At 40.1% G+C, this 23,241-nt stretch overlaps 1 protein-coding gene and 1 long non-coding RNA gene across 5 annotated transcripts in view; one reads left to right on the forward strand and one right to left on the reverse strand.

Annotated features, from left to right (window-relative positions):
• The window catches only part of LOC128096173 (uncharacterized), a 29,330-nt gene extending 22,478 nt beyond the window's left edge, over nucleotides 1–6,852 (forward strand). The window contains exons 2-3 of one of the 2 annotated variants that reach the window (XR_008213554.1): nucleotides 2,221–5,842; nucleotides 6,019–6,852. This is a non-coding gene — a long non-coding RNA (uncharacterized LOC128096173). Of the gene's footprint in view, nucleotides 1–2,220; nucleotides 5,998–6,018 lie in introns of those variants that run through there. The other variant, XR_008213553.1, reaches the window with a different exon arrangement.
• Nucleotides 6,853–6,974: 122 nt separating this feature from the next.
• The window catches only part of Atp6v1h (ATPase H+ transporting V1 subunit H), a 115,117-nt gene continuing 98,850 nt past the window's right edge, over nucleotides 6,975–23,241 (reverse strand). For all 3 annotated transcript variants that reach the window (XM_052715405.1, XM_052715403.1, XM_052715404.1), the window contains one exon: nucleotides 6,975–7,316. In XM_052715405.1, coding sequence (XP_052571365.1) covers nucleotides 7,256–7,316 — 61 coding nt within the window. In that variant the 3' untranslated portion in view covers nucleotides 6,975–7,255. The remainder of the gene's footprint in view (nucleotides 7,317–23,241) is intronic.

Genomic DNA, 23,241 nt, shown 5'->3' on the forward strand with positions numbered 1-23,241 from the left:
TTTCTCCCACAGACAATGTTAAGTAGACCAACCCTGTGCCAATATTTTGTATGACAGCGATTGGAAGTAATACACAAACAATTTCCTAAATCTATAATTTGTCATTACATGGACAATACTGGCTGATTCAAATGCAGATACATTAGAAAGGATGTTTGAGGAAGTAAAGAAAATTCTGCCTTGTTGGGGATTGCAAATTGCTCCTGAAAAGATAGAGAGGAGATTCTATTAATTATTTAGGATGTAAAATAAGTCTACAAAAAATTAGACCCCAAAAGATGCAAATTAGGAGAGATCGATTACAGACTCTTAATGGCTTTCAAAAATTATTAGGAGACGTTTCCAATCTACTGACCACTGTTGGGGTAAAAAATGATGAACTAAGTAATTTGTTCAAAACCTTAGAGGGACTTAAATAGTCCAAGAGAATTATCAGCTGAAATGGAGAGAATTGACTTTGGTGGCATAGAAAACACAGGATACACAAGTGGATCATTTGGATCCAAAGCTTGATTGCATTTTGGTTATTTTACCCTCTAAGCATTCCCCTACAGGAATTTTAATGCAGAGGGAAGATATTATATTGGAATGAATATTTCTACCAAATAACTAGAGTAAAAAAAAAATAAAACTTATGTGGAAAAGATCTCTGAGTTGATTTTAAAAGGAAAATTGAGACTTCATTCATTAGTAGGAATAAACCCAGCAGAAATTGTAGTACCTTTAACTAAGGATGAAACTGACAAATTATGGGCAGAAAGTGAACCTTGGCAAAGAGTTTGCAGTAATTTTTTGAGAGAGATTAACAACAAATATCCCAAAAGGGATATAATTAAACTTATAAAGAGAACTAACTGGATCCTGCCTCACATTGTAAGGGAAATATCAATATCTGGAGCCCCTACATTTTATACCAATGCAAACCAATCAGAAAAGGCAGGTTACAATTCAGAAAATTTAAGTAAAGTGGTTTAAAGTCCTTATAATTCTGTCCAAAAATCAGAATTATATGCCATTCTGATGTTATTAATAGATTTTTTGGAAATTCTCAACACAGTTCCTGACTCTCAGTATGCAGAAAGAGTGGCCTTACATAATGAAACTGCTGAATTTATCTCTGAGGAGTCAGAATTAAATTTGTTATTTATTGAATTACAAGATATAATCAGGAATAGGAATCATCCCTTATATATAACTCACATCTGATCCCATATGGGTCTGCCAGGTCCTCTAGCACAAGGTAATGATGAGATTGATAAACTATTGATAGAAAATGTGCTGGAGGCCTCAGAAATTCATAAAAAACATCATGTCAATAGTAAGGATTTAAAAAAGGATTTTTCCATAACCTGGCAACAAGCCAAGAAAATTATAAGGAAATGTCCTACTTGTTCTTTATACAATCAAACTCCACTACCAGCAGGATGTAACCCAAAGGGTACTCAGAGTGATGAAATCTGGCAGATGGATGTATTTCATTTTGTAGAATTTGGAAAACTGAAATATGTACACCATACTATTGATTCAGGATTTCAATGGGCAACTGTTCTGAGTTGCAAAAAGGCTGATTCTGTAATCATGCCTTTGCTAGAAGTTTTGGCCATCATGAGTATACCTGTACAAATTAAACTGACAATGCTCCAGCATAGGTCTCTAGTAAAATGAAAGTTTTTTGCTTATTAAAATATAGAGCATATTACAGGTATACCACACAATCCTACAGGCCAAGCAGTCATAGACAGATCAAACAGAACTCTAAAGGATATGCTAAATAAACAGAAAGGGATAACAAAACCCAACAGAAATAGATTACATAATGCTTTATTAACTTCGAAACTTCTCAGTGATAATGAGAAAGGAACAACAACTGTGGAGAGACATTGGATAATAGAAAAAAAACTACAGAATTAAATCAGCCTATATACTTTAAAGATGTACTGAGCTCAGAATGGAAACTAGAATATATATTACATTGGGGACGAGGTTTTGCATTTGTTTCCACAGAAGAAAAGCTAAGGATACCATCAAAATTGATAAAGGTTTGATTTGAATGAGACACCTCTTAATTAGAAGAGGTGTTAGTTCATCAACTAGCATGACCATTCAATTTAAACTAACCTATACCACTAACAATTTTTTTGCATTTGATCAGATATAACTTGCCAAAAGGGAATTTCTCCAAAGTTAGGGTTGGGGAATGGTTTTGTTTTTGTCTTTCAGGAGAATGAAGGCTGAGGAATCTGAAGAACACTGGACAAATGAGACATCTAAAGAAAAAGGAGAAACCATCCAGAAAAAAGTGTCCCAAGAAAAAGAATAAATTGGTCTATTGGTATATCACATATCTAACAGGATAAAATTTCATGTCTTCTTAAATGTTTGTTTCTGCTGTTCTCTACAGACACATAACATAAATGGTCTTTAGGTAGTCCCAGTTCAATTAAAAATTAAAGCTGGCTTTGGAGTTGTAGTGTGGCTCTCTCCTTCTCTAAACTCAACCATGTTTGTTAAAAGAAAACGCAAAATCTCTGTATGTCAGAACAGCTACCTGATATGGGACAGAAGAAAAATGAAAATTAAGAGTCTATTCTATTGCTAGTAATCTCATGATCCTTTGGTTTTATTTTGACTCTTTAAAACTTAAGGTATGAATTTTATATCAAAATTTGTAAGATTAACATACATATATATTTTAAACTTTTTCATATTAATGGTCATATAGAGTTGTAGCTAGAGTTTTCCTGCCTTGCCCACAGTCAGGACAAATCTTTGTCACCCGCCAGTCCCACAGCCGCTCAGACCCAACCAAGTAAACACAGAGACTTATATCGCTTACAAACTGTATGGCCATGGCAGGTTTCTTGCTACTGTTCTTAAAGCTTAAATTAATCCATTTCTATAAATCTATACCTTGCCACGTGGCTCGTGGCTTACCGGCATCTTCACATGCTGTTTGTCATGGCAGCTGGCAGTGACTCCCTTTCCCTTCCTGTTCTTTCTTTTCTCCTTTCTGTTAGTCCCGCCTATACTTCCTGCCTGGCCACTAGCCAATCAGTGTTTTATTATTGACCAATCAGAGTAATTTGACATACAGACCATCCCACAGCATAGAGTACTAGCTCATTCTAGAGAAAAGGCTTCATCTAGCTTCCTGTACATTTCAGGTTTGAATCTCTATCAGTTTTCTGTAGTGAACCATGACCATACCCAACAGCGACTTTGAAGTCTCCAAAAAGATGGAACCCACAATTTCATCAGGCCTATGATAATGCCACCAAGCTGACAAACACCCCCAAAGATCGGCTTTGGACTACAAACTGCTCAGAACAATTTCAAGATGGCTAGCTGAGATGATACAGCCTCACAGATTACTCGAGACAGGACTTCAGTCAAGCCCTATACTTTCACATTATGCAGAGACTGGACAACAATGATACAGCTACCTTTCCCAGGACTTGACAATTAACCCGAACAATTTTCTTTTCAGGATACCCCAAAGATGCCTTTACCCCCAGAGAGCAGAAAGTAATTTTAAGAACATGAAGCCCACATTCCCAAGAGGTGGGGTGGATGACTTTTGACCTTTCAATGGGTAATGGATATTTGTCATCGTTTAGGATGGTTGGTTACAAGTTGTAAATTGATAATGGTCAGGAAAAAAGCTAAACAAAGGATATTAAATTCAGGTTTCTTGTTTGAAAAAAAAAGAGGATATAAATAAGAGGTAATTATTGAATATGAAAAACAAAGATATTGAAATGATAGGATAAAAGGGTAGATTATTGAATCTACTCTGAAAAGAAAAAGAGTATGGATATGATAAGATAAAAAGGTAGATTACTGCCGGGCAATGTTGGTACACAACTTTGATCCCAGTTCTTGGGAGGCAGAGCCAGGTGGATCTCTGTGAGTTCAAGGCCAGCCTGGGCTACCAAGTAAGTTCCAGGAAAGGTGCAAAGCTACACAGAGAAACCTTGTCTCAAAAAACCAAAACAAAAAAACAAACAAAAAGGTAGATTACTGAAACTACTTTTAGAAAGCAACTACTAGTTTTAAACATTTTACAATGGAGTGGATTTTGTATATTGTATATAAATTATGTATATTGATACAAATTTGGGACTGATTTTTAAAAAATACTGTACATGTATTTCTAATCTTGTCCAAGGTATGTATTGTACCTATACTGTTCATTTAACAATGTAATGCAAATCTGTAGTCCTTGAAAGTTATTAATCAACTAATTAGGATATAAAGAAATGCAGGTTAGTAGTTAGTCACCTATTACAATCAGACTTGTAGTCAGGTTAGGTATGTTTTCAAGGTCAGAAATATATATTAGATAGGTCATCTTCAAACACTTCAGAGATCTAAAGAACATGGCATTTAAGATGTTTTAATAACATATTCTTTTTTTTATAAAATGAGACATGTCTGCTCCTGGCAGCACCAATCTACTTGAGAGATGATGGGTACGGATGAAACTCCTTATGGAGTTTACTTTCTTTGTGGTAAAAGTTAGCCACTGGGCAAGAAAGTGTCCTTACCTTGACTGCTGACAGTATGCTGTCCAAAATGGACAAGCAGGACACAAAAGAAAGGACTACTGAATTTTACCAAGACAAAGTAGGACAGCCCTTCAGAAAATCCTGCTTCCCAAAAAGTCTGTCAGGTATGCTAAGCCTGTAGGCCAAAGATGCATGCACCAACATTGCAGAGGAACTTCGGGTGACTGTACGGGCAGCCTTATGTCCCTGTCATCAGGTAGCATTACATCCTTCTGGAGTCTTTAATGGAGTTGAAGACTAGAAAGTTATAATAAAAGATAAATTAGATACAATACTTTAGACTCACCAAGATAAGATAGATAATAAAGTATTTTCTCTAATTTTGTCAAATGAAAATGGATTGGATATTATTACTGTAATTTACTTAATAACTTTTTTTTACTATATTAAGGTTAAACCTTTTTTTTTAATTTTTTTAATTTTTATTTTGCAATACAATTCAGTTCTACGTATCAGCCACGAATTCCCTTGTTCTCCCCCCTCCCACCCCCTCACCTTCCCTCCAGCCCACCCCCCATTTCCACCTCCTCCAGGGCAAAGCCTTCCCCACGGACTGAGATCAACCTGGTAGACTCAGTCCAGGTAGGTCCAGTCCCCTCCTCCCAGGCCGAGCCAAGCGATCCTGCATAGGCCCCAAGGTTAAACCTTTTTTTAATTAAATAAAAAAAAGGGAAATGATGTGGGATAATGCTCTTGTACACTGTAAAGATTTGTCACTCAAATTGGTTTAATAAAACGCTGATTGGCCAGTAGCCAGGCAGGAAGTAAAGGCGGGGCGATCAAACTAAGAATGCTAGGAAGAGGAAAGGTGGCTTTAGAAGTCTCCAGCCAGCCACAGAGCAAGCAAGATGAGAATGCCAAACTAAGAAAAGGTACCAAGTCATGTGACTAAACATAGACAAGAATGATGAGTTAATTTAAGTGTAAGAGCTAGTCAGTAATAAGCCTGAGCTAATGGCTGAGCAGTTATAATTAATATAAGCTTCTGTGTGGTAATCTGGAAGAAGCTGCTGGGTATTTGAAAGTTGTTGGTGGAACAGAAACTTTTGCCTACACAACTCTGCTATACTCATAGATAAGTGCCTTATTCAGCCATCATCAGAGAAGCTGCCTCCTACAGTAAAAAACAAATACAGCTGGAGATTACATGCACACACACACACTCACACACACATTGGAACACTCATCCCTAAATGGGGTGCTCATTAAATCTATCCTCTAAGAGTTCAGAGAACCCCAAGGAAGAGGAGGCAGAAAGAGTGTAAGAGACAGAGGTGAAGCCAGGCGGTGGTGGCGCACGCCTTTAATCCCAGCACTCGGGAGGCAGAGCCAGGCGGATCTCTGTGAGTTCGAGGCCAGCCTGGTCTCCAAAGCGAGTTCCAGGAAAGGCGCAAAGCTACACAGAGAAACCCTGTCTCGAAAAACCAAAAAAAAAAAAAAAGAGACAGAGGTGATGGAGGACATCAGAACAAGGCCCTCTGAATCAACTAAGCACAGATCCCATGAACTCATGGAGACTGAAGCAACAAGCACTGGGCTTGTGTGACTGCACCACATCTTTTGTGTATATATTATAGCTTTCAGTTTAGTGCTTTTATGGGACTCCTGAGTATGTGAAGGAGTGGGTCTCTGAGTCTTGTGCTTTCTTTTAAGTTCTATTCTGTCTGTTGGTTTACCTTGTCCAACTTCAAGGCTTTTATCTTACTATATTTTAGCTTATTAAAAAAAATCTTTTTATAGTCTAAAAGAAATAATCCTATAAATTCACAATGGAGCTAAAATGTCCAAAACAAAGTGATGTTATAGCTGTCTTGATTCTATAGCACATAGCCTTGACCACTGACCTATGGTGCCTCAGTAACAAGAGTGAAATGCTGACTCATAGTAGTGTAAAAATGCAACACAATTATGTACAGTACACAAAACTGATAGTGGTAACAAACAACCATGGTATTTATTTATTTGCTATTTTTGTCACTATATTAAAGTGACTTTTACTTACCTCCACCTTTTACTGTCTTCATTGCATCAAGAGGCCAAATCAAGGGACTGATTTTGATCATGCAAGCTTATGTACTCTGTGATGTTTGCACAATGGCTAACTTACCTATAGATGTACTTCTCAGGACATACATTTTATTGAGTGATATAATGCCACATAGGCGGAGAGAGAGAGCGAGGGAGAGAGAGAAAGCGAGGGAGAGGGAGAGAGGGAGAGAGAGAGAGAGAGAGAGAGAGAGAGAGAGAGAGAGAGAGAGAGGTATAAGAGAGAGAGAGAGATCAGTGGTCATTTCAAAGCATTTACTTCCCATCATTACGTGGGAATAATTCTCCCAATTTTTATTTGAAATTGTGTAATAAGACTTTTATTCAAAGTTCACATAATAACCAAAATGAAAGAACATGTTTGGAGTGAGAATCTTTTAATATTTATTTCCAGAGAACAATAAATACAGAAATTATAAGCAATGTAAGTAACAGTAATATTTCCCTACATACAGACAGCACCTACTTTTATACAATTTAACAAGCAAATACCTTTATTCACCCAGGAATTACCATTGAGAAAAGCTATACAACAGAAAAGAAATTACCATTAAATTAAAAACTATTCATTTTTGATCCTAAGGACTGAGGTTCTCACTCCAGTGGTCCATCAGAGGTGCAGAAAAGCTGAAGAGCTCAGCTCAGCTCCGGGCAGCAGCAGTCTGAGGCTGCTCCGACTGGAGCTGTTTGCCAAGATATTCCCTAGAAAACAAGAACATGGTAGTATGGCAAATTAGGACTTCAATACAGAAAATCACTGTCAAGACTCAAAACTTACTAATAAAATAACCCCTGGAACCTATACTTCTCCAGCTTTCAAAAGCTTCTGTGCTGTAGGAATGCTACCTATTTCTACATACAAACAAGTCATGGCCCACACAGATGGTAATTCACAAAATGTCGGGGAGAGTTGACTTCCCTGCTTACATGAAGAGATTACTACTACATTTGCAATATGAGTTTAGCAAGTAACCTGATTCCAAGGGAAAAACAAATTTCCTAGTGTTAAAAACATGCACATGTATAACCTAGAGTGAACACAAGGGCAATGAAAATAAACCCTTGACAGTAACATCAAAAGTCAGAGCTCTACACTGTACGCATTGCTACAGCCTTAAACCTACACAAAGACTACAGTATTGAATCCACAGCTATCATGGCAAGAGTGTGGGGGTCTGTTCTTTACCACCACCACCACCCCACAAGAATTACCCCCAACTTTTTTTTTTTTTTTTTTTTTTTACAATCAACTAATACGGAAAAGAAACTATTTTAAATGATCCTTAAATTTTTATTTCCTCTAGTAAAAAAGAAAACAGCCTCAGTTTGGAATGATGAGATGGGTTTGTACTTGAGTTCCCTCCTACCACAATTGTTGTGAGACTAGAGGGCACATCTTTCTGCAAGGACTAAGACAGACACAGTATGGGGCACATGGCCCAGCAAGGCATTCCAGGGTCAGGGCCAGAGACATCCTCCCCACCTCCTACTGCATCAACTGGTCACTCAATCACTTCTTTCATGAGCACCACCAGGAAACAATCTTTGGGTGCCATATAAAAGTGCTTTGTTGTAGTTTTTTGCCCTTAGTTGAGTGTTCTTAAAACTGACTCATTGATTTGGAGTGCTAAAGCATGTATTATTCTTAGGGTCAAAGAACTATCTGACATAATGTTTACAATTGTGAAGGCCTAGACTTAACTTTACAGGCTCAGGAATATGCCATAACTGAACAGATACAGAGCAGTATCCTCCTGCAGACATCCTGTCTGCTGTTTATACAGAAAAGCCTAACAAGATCCAGATACTCCTGCTTATACATGAAAGGAAAGCTTAACAGGATGCTGTCTGTGGTTTATGGCCCTTGGAGATATCTAGATAATCCTGATGAGCAGTCCAGATAATCCTGTTCAGTGGGTTGTGGTTCCCCGCCAAAAGTCTAGACCAATAGTTTCAAAAAATCATCTTGCCCCTTCTACCCAATCCCAAGTTGCCAATTCCCAGCTTGTGGTTTTTCCCTATAAAAACCTGGGCTCGTGCCCATCGCCACATTTCCTTCCATCTGTCATGCGACAGCCCAGGTTGAACCTGAATAAAAGGATCCTTATGTGCTTGCATCAGAAACCGGCTCCTTGGTGGTCTCTGGGGGTTTTGCAAAATGGGTACAACACAATGAGATTATTATTTCCAACAAAAAGTATTATCTACTGTACATGAAGGCAGAGTCACAGGCATGATTTTGAAAGAGCTGTGTCGAGGTCTTCACAATCACAAGTGTCATTGCAATCTAGATGACCCTATAATAATGTCCACCCAGGTCAGAGGGAAAGTACATCCTCTGACAGCCCAGTGGGGTCTACTGTAACTGGTACACACAAGTAACAATGTTATAACTGCTGCAAACCACAGGAAAATGTAATGCAATTCGCTACTATGACAAAAGCTATTACTTGGAAAGGTCAAGGACTTTTCTGAAGGCCCATGGCTTAAAAAGTCTTGGTGATATTTTAGCTTTTGTATATATATATTAGCTGGTTCCTGCGACGATTTTCTTGTATGCTTCCAAGAACTCCTAACAGTGTATTTATCTGATATACTTCTCATGTATCCTAGGCCAAAACAGCAAACAGACCAAATTCTGTCTCCTGAATTAAAATAAACACCCTTAGGTTTATGTCTCCTAGGCATAGCTTTATTTCTTGTGCAAACGAAGGTCAGACCCTGCTTTCTCTCACAACTCAAATGTCTTTCTAGAGCAACTGACTCAGAACAAAAGGGCTTTTTGCATACCAGGTGCAAAGTATTGAGGCAGGTTTCCTAGCTCCTAGCAGAGTTACCCGCCCTGCCAGTATATGGCAGCATAGGAAAATAGAGGCAGTTTTATTTTAGTGACTTATAGACTCCTTTACCTAACCACCTGTAAGATTGTAATTTGAGCTCATTTATGATAGACTTGTAACGTTTCATCCAAATCACTTCTAAGAATGTATTTTGAGCACATAAATTCCCTTTCTGATTTATTCCAGGCCTTATCCGACCCCACCTCCTCTATTCACTCCCCTTTTGGGTTGCAAATGAAGCTGGCTATCATGGTTCTGGTAGGGAGCTTGGAAGCTCTGCTTTGTATTGTAAGGGTCAGGCTGCTGGTAGGAGGAAGGGGAAGGAACCAGGATGGAGATTAACAAGGATGAAGATGAGGATGGAGACTGAAAAGAGTTGGAGTTATGAGAAGACAAGAAGAGACAAAGAGGAGCTAAATATGAGAATAGAGTTGAAGCTGTGTAGATAGAATTTAATCTCAGAGGAATAAAGGACATGGATGAAAGAACCCAGTGTACTTAAATTATTTTCCCACAGAATACCTCTACCATTAGTAGTGTCTCTTCTGAGCCCATGGGAAGGAAATTAAAGAGGCAGGCCCTCAATAATTTCTTAAACATAACAGGTATAAACAAGTCTTTCATTTATTTGCAGAGGTTTTCTCTGGTTGATACAGAACACACTTTTCTGGCTCTATATAGTGGCTGTTGGATCACTTCAGCAGCGGCACCTTTCTGAGCAACACTGGTGGTACAAAAATTCTCAAGTGACCTTCTGTCTGCTTTTGCTCTCTTTAGTGGTGTAAGCTCAGCTGCTGATATGATATGAAAGAAGTGAGCTGCAGCAATAGAAGTAGTTGCAATATTCTGTAAAGTAGCCAGGTAGTGGCCCAGAAGTGGCAGAAAGAACTAAGAAAAGCAGAAGTAAAAAAGGCAGCAAGAGAGCATTGAGAATTGAAGCTAAAGAACAGAAGGCTGTTAGGAGTGAAGGATGAGAAACTAAAGGCCCTGGCTGTTGGCAGAGTTCTAGAGACTGCAAGGCCATAAAGGTCAAGGATACAGGACACTTGCGGCCCAGGAGTTCTAACACCAGTCACTGTCAGGGGCTAGGGACTCCCACTTCCTTGGCTGCACAAGAGTTTAACACTACCATGGGGCTAAAGTTCCCACAGCCCAATTCAAAGCTGCAACATGAGGTATCATGTGCTGCAGCTTACAGCTATCTGTGGTTGCCACCAACTGCTGCCAGAAACCAAGGCTGCTTCTCCTCACCTGCCCCCAATTCCCATGAGGGGAGTAAAGGACCCCAGCCAGCTGACTGTAACAAAGGAAGAGAATACTAAGGTATAGCAAAGGTGAATTGTTCTGACACGCTCACACAAAGCTTCCTCTTTGCTCCTTTCCTGTGCCCATTTGTTATCAAGCACAGACCATGGATGAGAAAGCCATTCTGTTCCTATTTCTCTCATTTGTTCATACATATAAGCTGCCTAAGAATCACCTAGTACATGACTTGGGAGTCTGACACAGAGACAGATTCCCTGAGAAGTGTAGTGCATACAATTAATCCCAGTACGTGAGAAGCAGAGATGGGCAGATCTCTAAGAGTTTGAGGCAAACATTGCATAGAGAGTTCCATGCCACCAAAAGCTAGATAGTGAAACCCTTTCTCAAAAGAAATCAATCTATCAATGCTTCCTCTTCTGTCTGCTGAGCTTTTGTTCTTCAGGATTTGAGGAAAGATTAGAATGTGTACAGATCTAAAGGCCTTGAGAGGATCTTCTGAGTCTCCTGAACCATATCCCCTTACCCCCACCCTGCACAAGGGAATGTTAATAAGCCTGATGTCATGAGAGTCATCTGTAGGTATTCATAGCTACTCTAATTCAAGAAATCAAGGGCCATGTCCAACCCAGAGGGAACAAACATAACACAACACAGTAAGACTTTACAACAGACTGGAAACTGGAAAGATATACTAGAAACTCTTCTTTCTTTTGTTCCTACAAGGCTGTGATTAGACATGGTGAGATGAGCTACTGGGGTTCTACTTTTGGGACTTGAAGAGGCCCTGGTCATATGAACTCTCACAACAGAAATGCCTTCTGTTAGAATTCTGCCCTCACTCCAGCTACATGACCACACATGCGCAGTTCAGGAGTTAAGCAAAGGGTCTTGCATCTCACATCATCAGTGTGCGCTGGCAACTGTGTGCGCTGGCAACTACGTCGCGCCGCCATAGTCATGCAATCAGCGCATGTGTGGTGTAGCTCCCTAAGCCCACTTCACTGGGAGCCCTTAAAAAGCCGGATGCAGACCCCACCCTCTCTCTCTCCTCTGCTCTCTCTCCCCCACCCCACTATCTTTCCCTCTGCTCTCCCCATGTTGCTTCTTTCCCAGGCCTGGTTCTTCTCCCCCACCCCTCTTCCTCCTAATAAAGCTCTAAAACTGACACTGGGTTCTGTCATGACCTTTCTACACGGTAACCAATGCCACTTCACCTTCACTATGTCATAATTAAATGTCATACCTTCACAGTATAATTAGTTGCTTAAAGGGGCATTGTTTAAAAAACCAAAACAAAACAACTTTGAAGACACTTTGACAGTTTTTTAAATGGATTCTAAATTTTCAAATATTTTTATTTTTTGAGAACTTCATAAATGTATTTTGATCATATTCACCCCCACTCCTCCCCGACCCAACTCTATCTACCCACTCCCCCAACTTCCTGTTTTCTTTTCTTCAATAACCCATTGAGTCCAAGATGTGCTGCCAATATACTTCCAGGTCGGGGGGCCATCTGACCAGATAGGGTAGCTGACCTACTAGGGTCTATATCCTGAAAAGATATCAACACTCCAGAAGCCATCAACTATCCATGGTTTTGTTGAGAGGCCCCAAAACAGCTTGACCACACAGCTGCCATAACAGGCTCAGGGGCCTAAACACAGCTTCTGTGACAGGCTTACTGGCAGGCAACACCCAGATCCAGGAAAAGCCTTAAGCTAACACCACCCAGGGATCCACCCAGGGATGGGGAAGTACCTAATATCCCAAACATTCTAACCATCAGATAAGGTTGCCAGATGTCCTTGAGTCTAACACACACCTACTTTGTTTTACAGATACCCCTAGACAATTGTCAGCCAATCAGGATCCTGAACCTTGGAAATCCTCTCATCCCAACCTCTGCAATGATAAAAACTCTACCCTGCCTGGGCTCAGGGCTTTCTGTTCTCACTGCTGCACTGGACAGACAGAGAGACCAAGCCCAGAGCTTGAAGATAATAAAGGCTCTTTGCTTTTACATACAGGATTCGGTCTCCGTGGTGGTCTTTTGGGGGTCCCCACAATCTGGGTATAACAGTTTCTCAGCTGGAGTAGAGGTTCAAGGTGCAGGAAGAGTCCCCACCCCAACGCACCCCACCCCACCCTGCTGTCATATGCTACAATGTTGACTAGCAAGAAACAATGTCTTCTGAAGATATCTGTATTTATGCACTCACAGCAGCTGTAGCTGCCTACACAAGAAAATTTTTAAATATAATTTTTAATTATAAGCATGTATATCCAACATTGGTGCTGGAAACTAAACTTGAGTGCTCTTTGAGAGCAGCATACATTCTTAACTGCTCAGCCATCTCTTTTGCCCTACTATGGCAGTTTTGGGCACACTAATTTCACTGCCATAATTTGAAACACACGGTAACCTCAACTATACAATTTAATGCCAGGGAAATCAAATTTTCCATATAACTGAGCCATAATTATGTACTTTTCACCATTTACCTATCCTGTTTGGGGAATGAAGTTAAAATAAGTATGTTAATAAAATGTTCTTCACTGGATGTATAAAAAGAAATTTATCTTAAATTTATCTTAAAGATGACAATCTTTATAGTTTGTTGTAATGTGGGTATTTCTAGCAAAAAATTAATTTGAAATGTTTAAGTAATCTTTTTATTGCTAGATTGCTATAATTTAATCATAAATTGAGTGATTTCTCATGTTTTTTTATGATTTTTGTTTCTTTGTTTAGACAGAGCATCATAACCTTGGCTGTCCTCAAATGTGCTATGTAGACCAGGCTAACATCGAACACAGAGATCTGCCTATTTCTGCCCCCTGCTCCTACCCAGCATCCAGTGCTAGTATTAAAAAGATGTGCACTATAATGATTATTTTTTATGTGTATGGGTGTTTTGCCTGCATACCACAAGTCCATATACCATATGTGTGCCTGGTGCCTGTGGAGGCCAGAAGAGGGTGTTAGATTCCCTGGAACCCAAGTTATAGATGTTTGTGAGCCACCATGTGGGTGTGGGAATCAAACCCAGGTTCTCTAGAAGAGCAGCCTGTGCTCTAAACTGCTGGGCTATCTCTCCAGGAATTATAATGATTTTAAATACTAAACACAAGGCAAATTTTTAGGACTATTTAAATTCAAAAAGTGAGTATGGTATGAGAAAGAAATAAGGCATGTGAGAAAGACATTAAGATCCATCTTGTTTAAGTTAGGGTTCTTAGGCCAGGCATAGTTGTGCTCATAGAAACTGAACCAACAACCAGGGAGCCTGCAAGGCACTAACCTAGGCCCTCGGTGTATGTGTTACAGTTGTGTAGTTTGGTCTTCTTATGGGATTCCTAACAGTAGGAACAGGGGAGGGAAGGTAACTGCGGTCAGGATGTAAAACAAATAAATTTAGAAGAAAAAAAAGAAAAGGTCCCTACATTTATCAGCACAAAAATTCTACCTTTATACTGTAGCAATTTTTGTTTGCTTGTTTGTTTGTTTGTTTTTGTTTTTCAAGACAGGGTTTCTCTGTATAGCCCTGGGGTATTCTGGAACTCACTCTGTAGACCAGGCTGGCCTCAAACTCACAGATCCACCTGCCTCTGCCTCCTGAGTGCTGGAATTAAAGGCATGTGGCACCACCGCCCAGCTACAGTAGCAATTTTTAAAGTATGTATTTTTTTTTTTTGTCTTTTGAGACAGGGTTTCTCCGTGTATCCCTGGGTATCCTGGAACTCACTTTGTAGACCAGGCTGGTCTCAAACTCACTGAAATCTGCCTGCCTCTGCCTACCAAGTGCTGGGATTAAAGACATGTGCCACCATGCTCAGCAATATTTTAAATCTAAAGTACTCAAAAAGAAAACATTAATCTACAATGATAGTAAGTCAGCAATATTAAAGTCAATCCTGGCTGCAATTCTGACCACTATCCCCACAATACCAGGGAAATTTCAAGACACTATATAAGTAACAGATGTGTATTAATACATTTTTCTGAAAATACTTCTTGTATTCAAGAAAATAAACTTTTTCCAGACCTTGCCATCTAGTTAATAATATGCCTTGAGATCATCTAAGACTATATACTTAAACTCTGCTAACCTACTGTGTACTCAGCTTGCTTAAGTTTAACCTGCCTATAAGAGAACAGTTTAACTTAACTTGAATTTCTCACGTAATAAGTTTTTACAACCTAAGCTAAATGTATAGCTTTAACCTTAAGTTATGCATTTTTCCATGCCCCTGACCCAGAGTAATATATGTGTGTATATACATGTTGTGGTGATCATTTGATGAAAGCAGCCAACAGTCTGAAAGTCACCTTATACAACAAATATCTCATAAACGTTGGAAGCAACATGTGGAAATATGTTGACAGTACCTGTTTACAGTTTTAAATGCTATTCTGGGTCTGGTGGGTCAGTCAAATAATTTCTTCCCTGGCAAAACTCTGTTAAAGTTTTCTATAAAGAATCAATCTCTCGTTCCTTTCCCATATTGTGTTTTTTGTGCTGTTCAAAAACCCTGTTAGGGACAGACACAACAGACTTCGGATATATACACAGAAACACACATATCAGAATCAGGTACAAATTCATACATCAGACATAGGCACAACTCACAGGCAGCAGGGACAGATGGATCAGACATAGACAACAGACTACAGACATACAAGACACAGGGAGGGAACCACAGAATTCGAACTTGGGTTCACTGTTGGCCAAATTAATCCAGGAGGAAGTTGCTTTGTTTTCAGACCTTATTGTGTTATCGATGAACCAGAGGCAAAAACAAGTAAAATACTCTACCATCAGCAAATAACTTCTGCATAAAGGATACTGTAAAGCACAAAAGAGCAAACTGTAAGAGAAGTATAGAAACATTACCTCAAAGATACTGTCAATGTGAAAAAGATGTTTCTTTAAAATGCATTATAATAAATAACACAAATAATTTCAGGTACTTGGGGGAATTAAAAGCAGGTCTTGAAGTTGCCAAGTTAAAAATCACTCCTTCTAGGCCTGAGGATGAAGCTTAGTGGTAAAGTGCTTGCCTCACATGCTGGAGGCTTTAGAATCCATTCCCAGGGCTGCAAATAAATTGATTTACATAAAATTCACTATTTGTACAATTTTATGGAATGGATTTTTAGGATAGGTTTGGTTATCATTTTAAAAAGATACTTTACCTATGTTTAATAAAGCTGTATAGTTAGTTTTTAGAACTCTACAGTTAAATGACATAACAAACAAAGTGATTTAATGAGCCAGAAATCACTCTTATGTCTGAAAAAGCCAAGATGTCCTCAAAGTAAATATTATTAATTTAATCTGCAAACTTTGAAGACTAGGCTTACAACTATATTTACCTGATCAATGTACTCACAATTCATATCCTGCTTTACTTCTAAAAAGTTCCCTTAGCTGAAGGGAGTCCTCCAGAGTTCAGATTTCCCTAGAAGTCATTTGCTTACCACAGAAAAGGCCAAGTTATTTTCTCTTTCGGAGGTGACAGAATCATTATACTAAAGCTAAAGTCACTCTAGGAAATAGAGATGGAGGAAAGTAACTCTTTCTATCAACAGAGAGCCAGGAGCAACAGGCAATGATTAAATGGAGGAAAAAGAAAGGAAGGCAATCAACCTACTGAGTCCCCCTTAGTTCTCAGAACTTGGGAAAGCAGTTCTGATTACTGAACAAGACCTGCACATAGCCAACCTTCTGCACAAAAGCCAGGGTGGGGGAAGAACAAATTGAGGAAGGGGACAAAATAACAACACAATGATGATAAAACCACTCAGAAATTGGAGTCATACTAGATGAAACCGAAATAAAAATGGCAAAGATTTGAGCAAGGGAATGGAGATCCAGGGGGTAAACAGTCACAGGTGATGAAATGAGAGAGGAGGCAGAAGTGGCCAGCTCCACAGCCACACCACCTGCACAAAAATCACCTTATCCAGGAACACTTGGGTTAGGGTGGGTACAAGCAACCATATAGCCGATAGTTCCAGGAATGCCTTACTAAAAAGTGACAGCACATCCAGAATTTGGGACACACAGACCTACATTCAAACCTACCACACACAAGTCAGAGAATGCGGGTAACCTAGGCTTCCTGTCAATGAATGTGAGAAGGAAAGGGTGAGGATAAAGGATGTCCCAGGCAGATGTGTCTCCTTAATGGTAATCTCGCCCTTCATGCCTGGAATAGGACTGCCACTCCATCCTCACAGTGACATAGACTGTGGAATGCTCTGTACATCCATAAAGAGTTGTTGCTTACTACCCATTATTTGGTATCATGTCCAATCCCCAAATTGCAAGTTTGAACACAAAAAGTTAAAATATTTAGTTATGAAGAAAACCGTATTCAGTGTGAACTGGACAGACCATATAACCAACCCCAATTTACGAATACATTTTAATAAATATGTATTTTCTAAAAATTACTCCAGATAGCAGATGTTTTATCTATTAAAACTGCTCATTTACTGGTAGAGAATCTGGTTGCCCTTCCTGTATAAGAATCCCATCTAGACTTTACTGTTATGAATTACCTCCCTTCAACTCTTCCATTTCTCCCATTCTAATCACTTCTGCAACACTTAACCTTCTATCTTAAGACAGATGATATAACACAAGTGTCCAGTACCTACCAGAAGAGCTCTCCTATCCCTACCTCCATGAAGTTCTTAGACCCACGACACCACCACCTCTACACGCCCCCCGTACCGCCCCCACCCCCTCCCCCAGCACCACCGCCCCCATTCATGTCTCCTCAGCTTTGTCTTAACAATGTTCAGTTAAAAGTCCTTCTTCAGCCGGGCGGTGGTGGCGCACGCCTTTAATCCCAGCACTCGGGAGGCAGAGGCAGGCGGATCTCTGTGAGTTCGAGGCCAGTCTGGTCTACAGCGCAAGATCCAGGAAAGGCGCAAAGCTACACAGAGAAACCCTGTCTCGAAAAACCAAAAAAAAAAAAAAAAAAAAAAAAAAAGTCCTTCTTCAAATAGACTATTTTTGTTGTTGTTGTTTTTGGTTCCCTAATATCATGTTACTAGTTTTTCTCCAAATTTCCTGTCACTTCTCTTTAGAGTCCATCACTCTTCCAATGTAATACTGCTGGTTTGCCAACTTGGCACAAGCTAGATTTATCTGGGAAGAGGAACCTCAACTGACAAAGTGTCTCCATCAGATTGACCTCACACAAGTCGTTAGGGTAATTTTCTTGATTAGTGACTGATATGGGAGGGTCCAGCCCACTGTGGGTGGTGCCTCCCCTAAGCAGGTAGTTCTGAATTGTGGAAGAAAGCAGCAAGCCACAGAGAACAAACAAGTAAGCAGCATTCCTCCATGGCCTCTAGTTTTCTACCTGCCTCCAGATTTCTACCCTGACCTCCCTCAGTCATGGAGATAAAATAAACCCTTTCCTCCCAAAGTTGCTTTTAGTCATGGTGTTTTACCACAGCAATAAAAAGCCTTACTAAAACAGATATTGGCATCAGAGTGGAATACCACTATGACAGACCTGACCACGTTGTTTGGGGGGAGGATTGTGGAAGGACAGTGAAACTCCAGGGCATTAATTGAGTGTTCAGAGCTTAATGGGCTGTTGTAGGAACTTAGGATATAATGCTGAGCACAGTGCAGATGATGGAAGCCTAGCTTATCAAGTTTCAGGGGAAGTGTGAGAGTCTTGGGGCTGTTCAATATTTTAGAATAAGAATCTGTGGCTCTGGTCAGGCTGAGCAGGCCAGGAGGAACAAAGCAGTAAGCAGTGCCCCTCCATGGCCTCTGTATCAGCTCCTGCCTCCAGGGTCCTGCCCTGACTTCCTTCCATGAGGAACAGTGATGTGGAAGCTTAAGCCAAACAGACCCTCTCTCCTCCCCAAGTTGCTTTTGGTCATGGTATTTCATCATAGCATTAGAAACCCTAAGGCAGCCCCCCAAAAAACTGACTGGTTCACCAAGGTGGATGACCATTACTTGGTCTGTCGCTGGTTCAACTTCTGGAGTAGACCTGCCTTGCAGGAAGGAGACACTGGAATGTCGGCTGGACTTTGTCTCCCCTCTCCCCAACTTCATAGCTCTGCACTTGCTTCCTGGTCCCCATAAGGTAACTTTCTTTATCGTGAACTGTGTTCTGACTTACAATAAGAGCCAGGTAAGAGCCAAACAGACATGGACTAAAGACCTCCGAAACTGTGCATCAAAACAAGTCTTTCCTCCTTTAAGTTGTTTCAGGTGTTCTGTCACAACAGGGAAAGCTGGCATACACATATACCTTTTGATAGAACAATGTAGGTATTGGGCTAAATAAAATACATTAATTTCACTATTTATATTTGTTTAGATGTGGTTTCTCAGAAGCTGTGAATTCCTCTGGGGGTTTGTACCGGTGGCCCAATTTCATTTCTTCTCTAACGCACTCAGTACAAGACATTTCTTCCTGTTTTGCTCCTCTCATATCTATACTACACCAGACACGGACTGTGAGTTGGCAGAAGGCAGGAAAGCATGGAGACCCAGCTCAACCAGCCTTTCCTTGTGGTTTCTCCACTTCCTATTTTAGCTGCTGCTTAAGGCTTTGCATAGACATACCTCTTCAGGAATTCTGTCCTGTAAAGTGCAGTGCTCTCTTAACACCTAACACTGCAGAATAATTTCTATGCCTGTCTATTCTCTCCCAAGTCTCTAAGGTCTCTCAGGGCAGAAATGTGTATCAACACTCTAGAGAACCCAGCTTCTTAAACTGTGGATGGAGTCATGTTGCAGAATTGTGGGGGGTCATGTTATGGAATGTGGAGGTCATGAAAAATTTGCTAACAGTAAGAGAATTCTGAATGCCCAAATATCGAAAGTGAATTCAAAACCAAAGGCATGCCGTGCCAGTGTTTCCAGCAGTGTTGCACAGGGCATTTTACTGCAGCCTGGTTCTGCACACAGAGCATCTCACTGTACTGCATCAGGCTGTCGCCAAGTAAATGCAAGGAACACCACAGCTTAAACTTGAGACTGCTCTACATTATGAACTGTGGGGTTTCACTGTACATAGAAAGTTTTCTGTTCTTAAAGACGTAACAGTTTAATTATGGAACACAAAGGCTTTAATATTTTCCTATCACCATTCCTCAGCATGTAACTATCAAATTAGTGAATCTTTGAATATTCTCTTGGGGCAAAAGACACTAATAAGTAGAAGTGTTTAAGAAGCCCTGGTCTAGAACAAAGCTTGATACAAAACAACCAGACCAACATGTCTCCAAAGTCAGAAAAGCTGCCTAGGGCAGTCTCACCTTTGTCTGCATAACTCCATCCACAGCTGAGGGAGACTAGAATACAGCCACATTGTTACAATGTTTGATTTTTAAAATCTGCTATTTGTGTTGCTGACCTGAGTTTTACACAGAAATAAATAATAATTAAAATGAATTATAGCTTGTGATTAAAGCAGAATTTCTAACAGTCCCTGAAGTGCTGCTAAACAGATACCTCTGCCATTGTGTGTATGCATTTATGGGATGTGGCAATCTCAGTACTGATGCTTATAAAGTCAAAATATTGGTCAATTCTGAAAAATATTGAACATTCTCCATGTCCCACAGTACCAAATATTCAGCCAAGATTTAATCCTTTTTATGTAAAAATTTAAAAGCATATCCATCTCTTTAGTATACAAATGTTCCATCTTAAATGGTAAGATTGTATGCACACCAAAGAATTGTTTTAAAACAACCTTCTTTATGGCTTATAATCAACAAACATTTGATTTTATATCTACTTCATAAGCTGCTTGAGCAAAACAGTGTCATCAGAAGGCAGTTTAAGAAGCTGTGGTCTATAGACAGAAGCTGACACAACAGTGTTCAATGCACTGTTAACAATTCACAATTCACTTTCATTGTGAACAACTAGAATTTTCAGAGTAGGGGCTGAAAACCTGGACAGAGCAGGTGCCCTCTTCAAACCCCTCCCCACCCAGAGGCAGGCACAGACAATTTAAGTTTACGGTTTGTATCTTTAACATGATTACAAGTAGAGAGGCACATGGGTATTTCAGAAAACAGAAGAAGGAATTTGTGCCCAGTCCACTGAGCACTAGACACCAACTTAGCTGACGGTAGAGGGAACTTCCACATTCCCAGAATTACATGAAGCAGGTTTATTACAGACAGGAAGAAGGAACAACAGAAGCCTAGAATTTTCAACGAACACCTCCAAGGCTCAGGAAGGCTGCCTTGGTAGTCTTAACTACATGTGTCTTATTTGTACCACAGCTGAAGGAGCCAGGACATAGCTTCCTTCTATCTGATACTGACCAATGACTAGCCCAAGCTGGAAGCAAAGGTGTTTCTCCAGGAATTTTGAGAAGCACATGCAAATGGAGCCAACTCAATGTGAAAAGCTAAGCTAGAAAATAATGAAGACACTGAGGCCTGTTAATTTGCTCTGTAGGAACTAAGCAGGTCTGCAGTAGAAATGTCAGTCTACATCTATGAGAGGGACAGGGAAGCAGATGTGGGGCCATGACAGGCTGCTGGTAGCCCCGCTGGGGACCAGGCCTTAGTTTTGATTTACTGGAGCTGGCTGGAGCTGGCTGGAGCTGGCTGGAGCAGGCAGTTCTCGGGAAAAGCACAACTCAGGGGCAAACAACCAGCAGGCTCCACAGCCTGCTGTTAGCTAAAGACAGCTTTCCATACCCTGCAGCTGAAAAGACCCTAACCACTAGAGCCGCCTGCCAATCCTACACATTTTTTGTTTAAACCCACCAATCAGCCCCCAGACTAATCTCTCCTCCCTGGAATTTCCCTAAGTCTGTTTAAAAGGAGCCTGCGAGCTTCCCTCAGGGTCACCATTTGCCACCTTGTCAGATGGTTAGACCCCAACGTGTAGGTAATTATTAATAAATGCTCTTGTTGATTGCATACGTGACTGACGGGACTTTTATGGGACTTCTCATGAACTCTAACAACCTACAGAGAGGAAGAAAGCCGGTGGCTACAATGGGAGAACTTTTCTAATAGCTTTACAATGCCCAACACATGAACAGCCTGCAAAGATCACAGCTTTCAGAAAAATCAAAACTATAATAGGAAGTTGACATTAAGCCACATTTTTCTCAATGTAACTACTGGAAATGAACAAAACAAGAATTTTACCTTATTTTTATTCCTCCCTTCCTTCTAACATGGATACTCCATTTACTAGGCAGTAAAAAGGGAAGTAAGGTAAAATTCTCCCTCGTTGTAAATGTCAATAGTCTGGCCATTCTTGCTGCCTTCCCAGATGAGATTCTTTACTAAGCCATCACACTGTCTTGGGCTAGAATTCAGTTTCCTGTGTGCTGAATATAAACTGCTGACTCAAAAGGCACTGTATCAATAAAAACTAAAACCCCAATGGATATTTCCAACCTTAAAAGAAAAAAATTCATCAAGTAAAAACTAAAACAAAAAAAAAAAGCCAACAGATTCCAAAATAAATGACCAAGAGCCCATTGCTGTCAATCTTAAAGCAGCTTCTAAAAGCTTACTTCCTCATTATAAGGGGAAAAATCTAACAGATACCACATGACTAAAGTAAACATCTCCAGCAACGGCAAACTGAGGCAGGAGCTTCTTCCTTCAAACCCCTCCAATGGGGTTCATGTCAAAAAGTCATAACTAGAATCTAGTAGACAGAAAACATCAAAGAAGAATTCACATTGGGTGCCTTCAACAAAGTGGTTACTCTCTAGTTTTTGCTTCAATGTAAAGAACACCTAAGAACTTTGGATACAGCTTAATGGAGGACTAGCCTAACACACATGAAGTCCTGGTTTCAATGCCAAGGGCTCTATAAATTAGGCCAAAGGTAATCCCAACATCTGGGTGTTAGAGACAGGAGGATCAGGAGTTCAAAGACATCCTTGTAATAGAGTAAGCTCAAAGCCAGCCTGGACACATGAGACTCTGTCTCAAAACATAAAAGGAAAAAGGAAAAAAGGAAACCAAGTAAAAAAACATGCCAACAAAATGCAATGTATAATTCTAGACTACATAAAAAATACTTTCCAGCACATAGCAGACAAGGGAATTTTTTTAAAAATAATTTGCATGTTACATCACCATGTCACAGTATGAAAGAGAATATTCCAAACTTAAGTGATAGGGTTGGCTGATCATACTGAGGTGTGATCTTATTTGAGGTGTGCTACTTTCAAATACTTCTGGAAGAGAGAGGACACACAAATATAGTCAACTGCTGAATCTAGATGAAAGGTATTTTAGTTCACTGGACTATTCCTGATAAAATTATTTCCAATTAAGAAGACAAGGTGCTGGGGGATGTCTTTTCGTATGCTGTGAATATATGTTGTTCCTATTGGTTAATAAATAAGCTGCTTTGTCCTATGGCAAGGCAGCTTAGAGGCAGGCAAGAAAGGAGAGATACAGGAAAGAGAAAGGCAGAGTATGGAGAGACTCCAGCCACCACCCCGCTGAGACTGGTAAAGCCACAGAACTGCCAGCA

Source organism: Peromyscus californicus, unplaced genomic scaffold (assembly GCF_007827085.1).
Source record: "Peromyscus californicus insignis strain IS unplaced genomic scaffold, ASM782708v3 Scaffold_5__1_contigs__length_169319896, whole genome shotgun sequence".
Classification (NCBI taxonomy): Eukaryota; Metazoa; Chordata; class Mammalia; order Rodentia; family Cricetidae; genus Peromyscus; species Peromyscus californicus.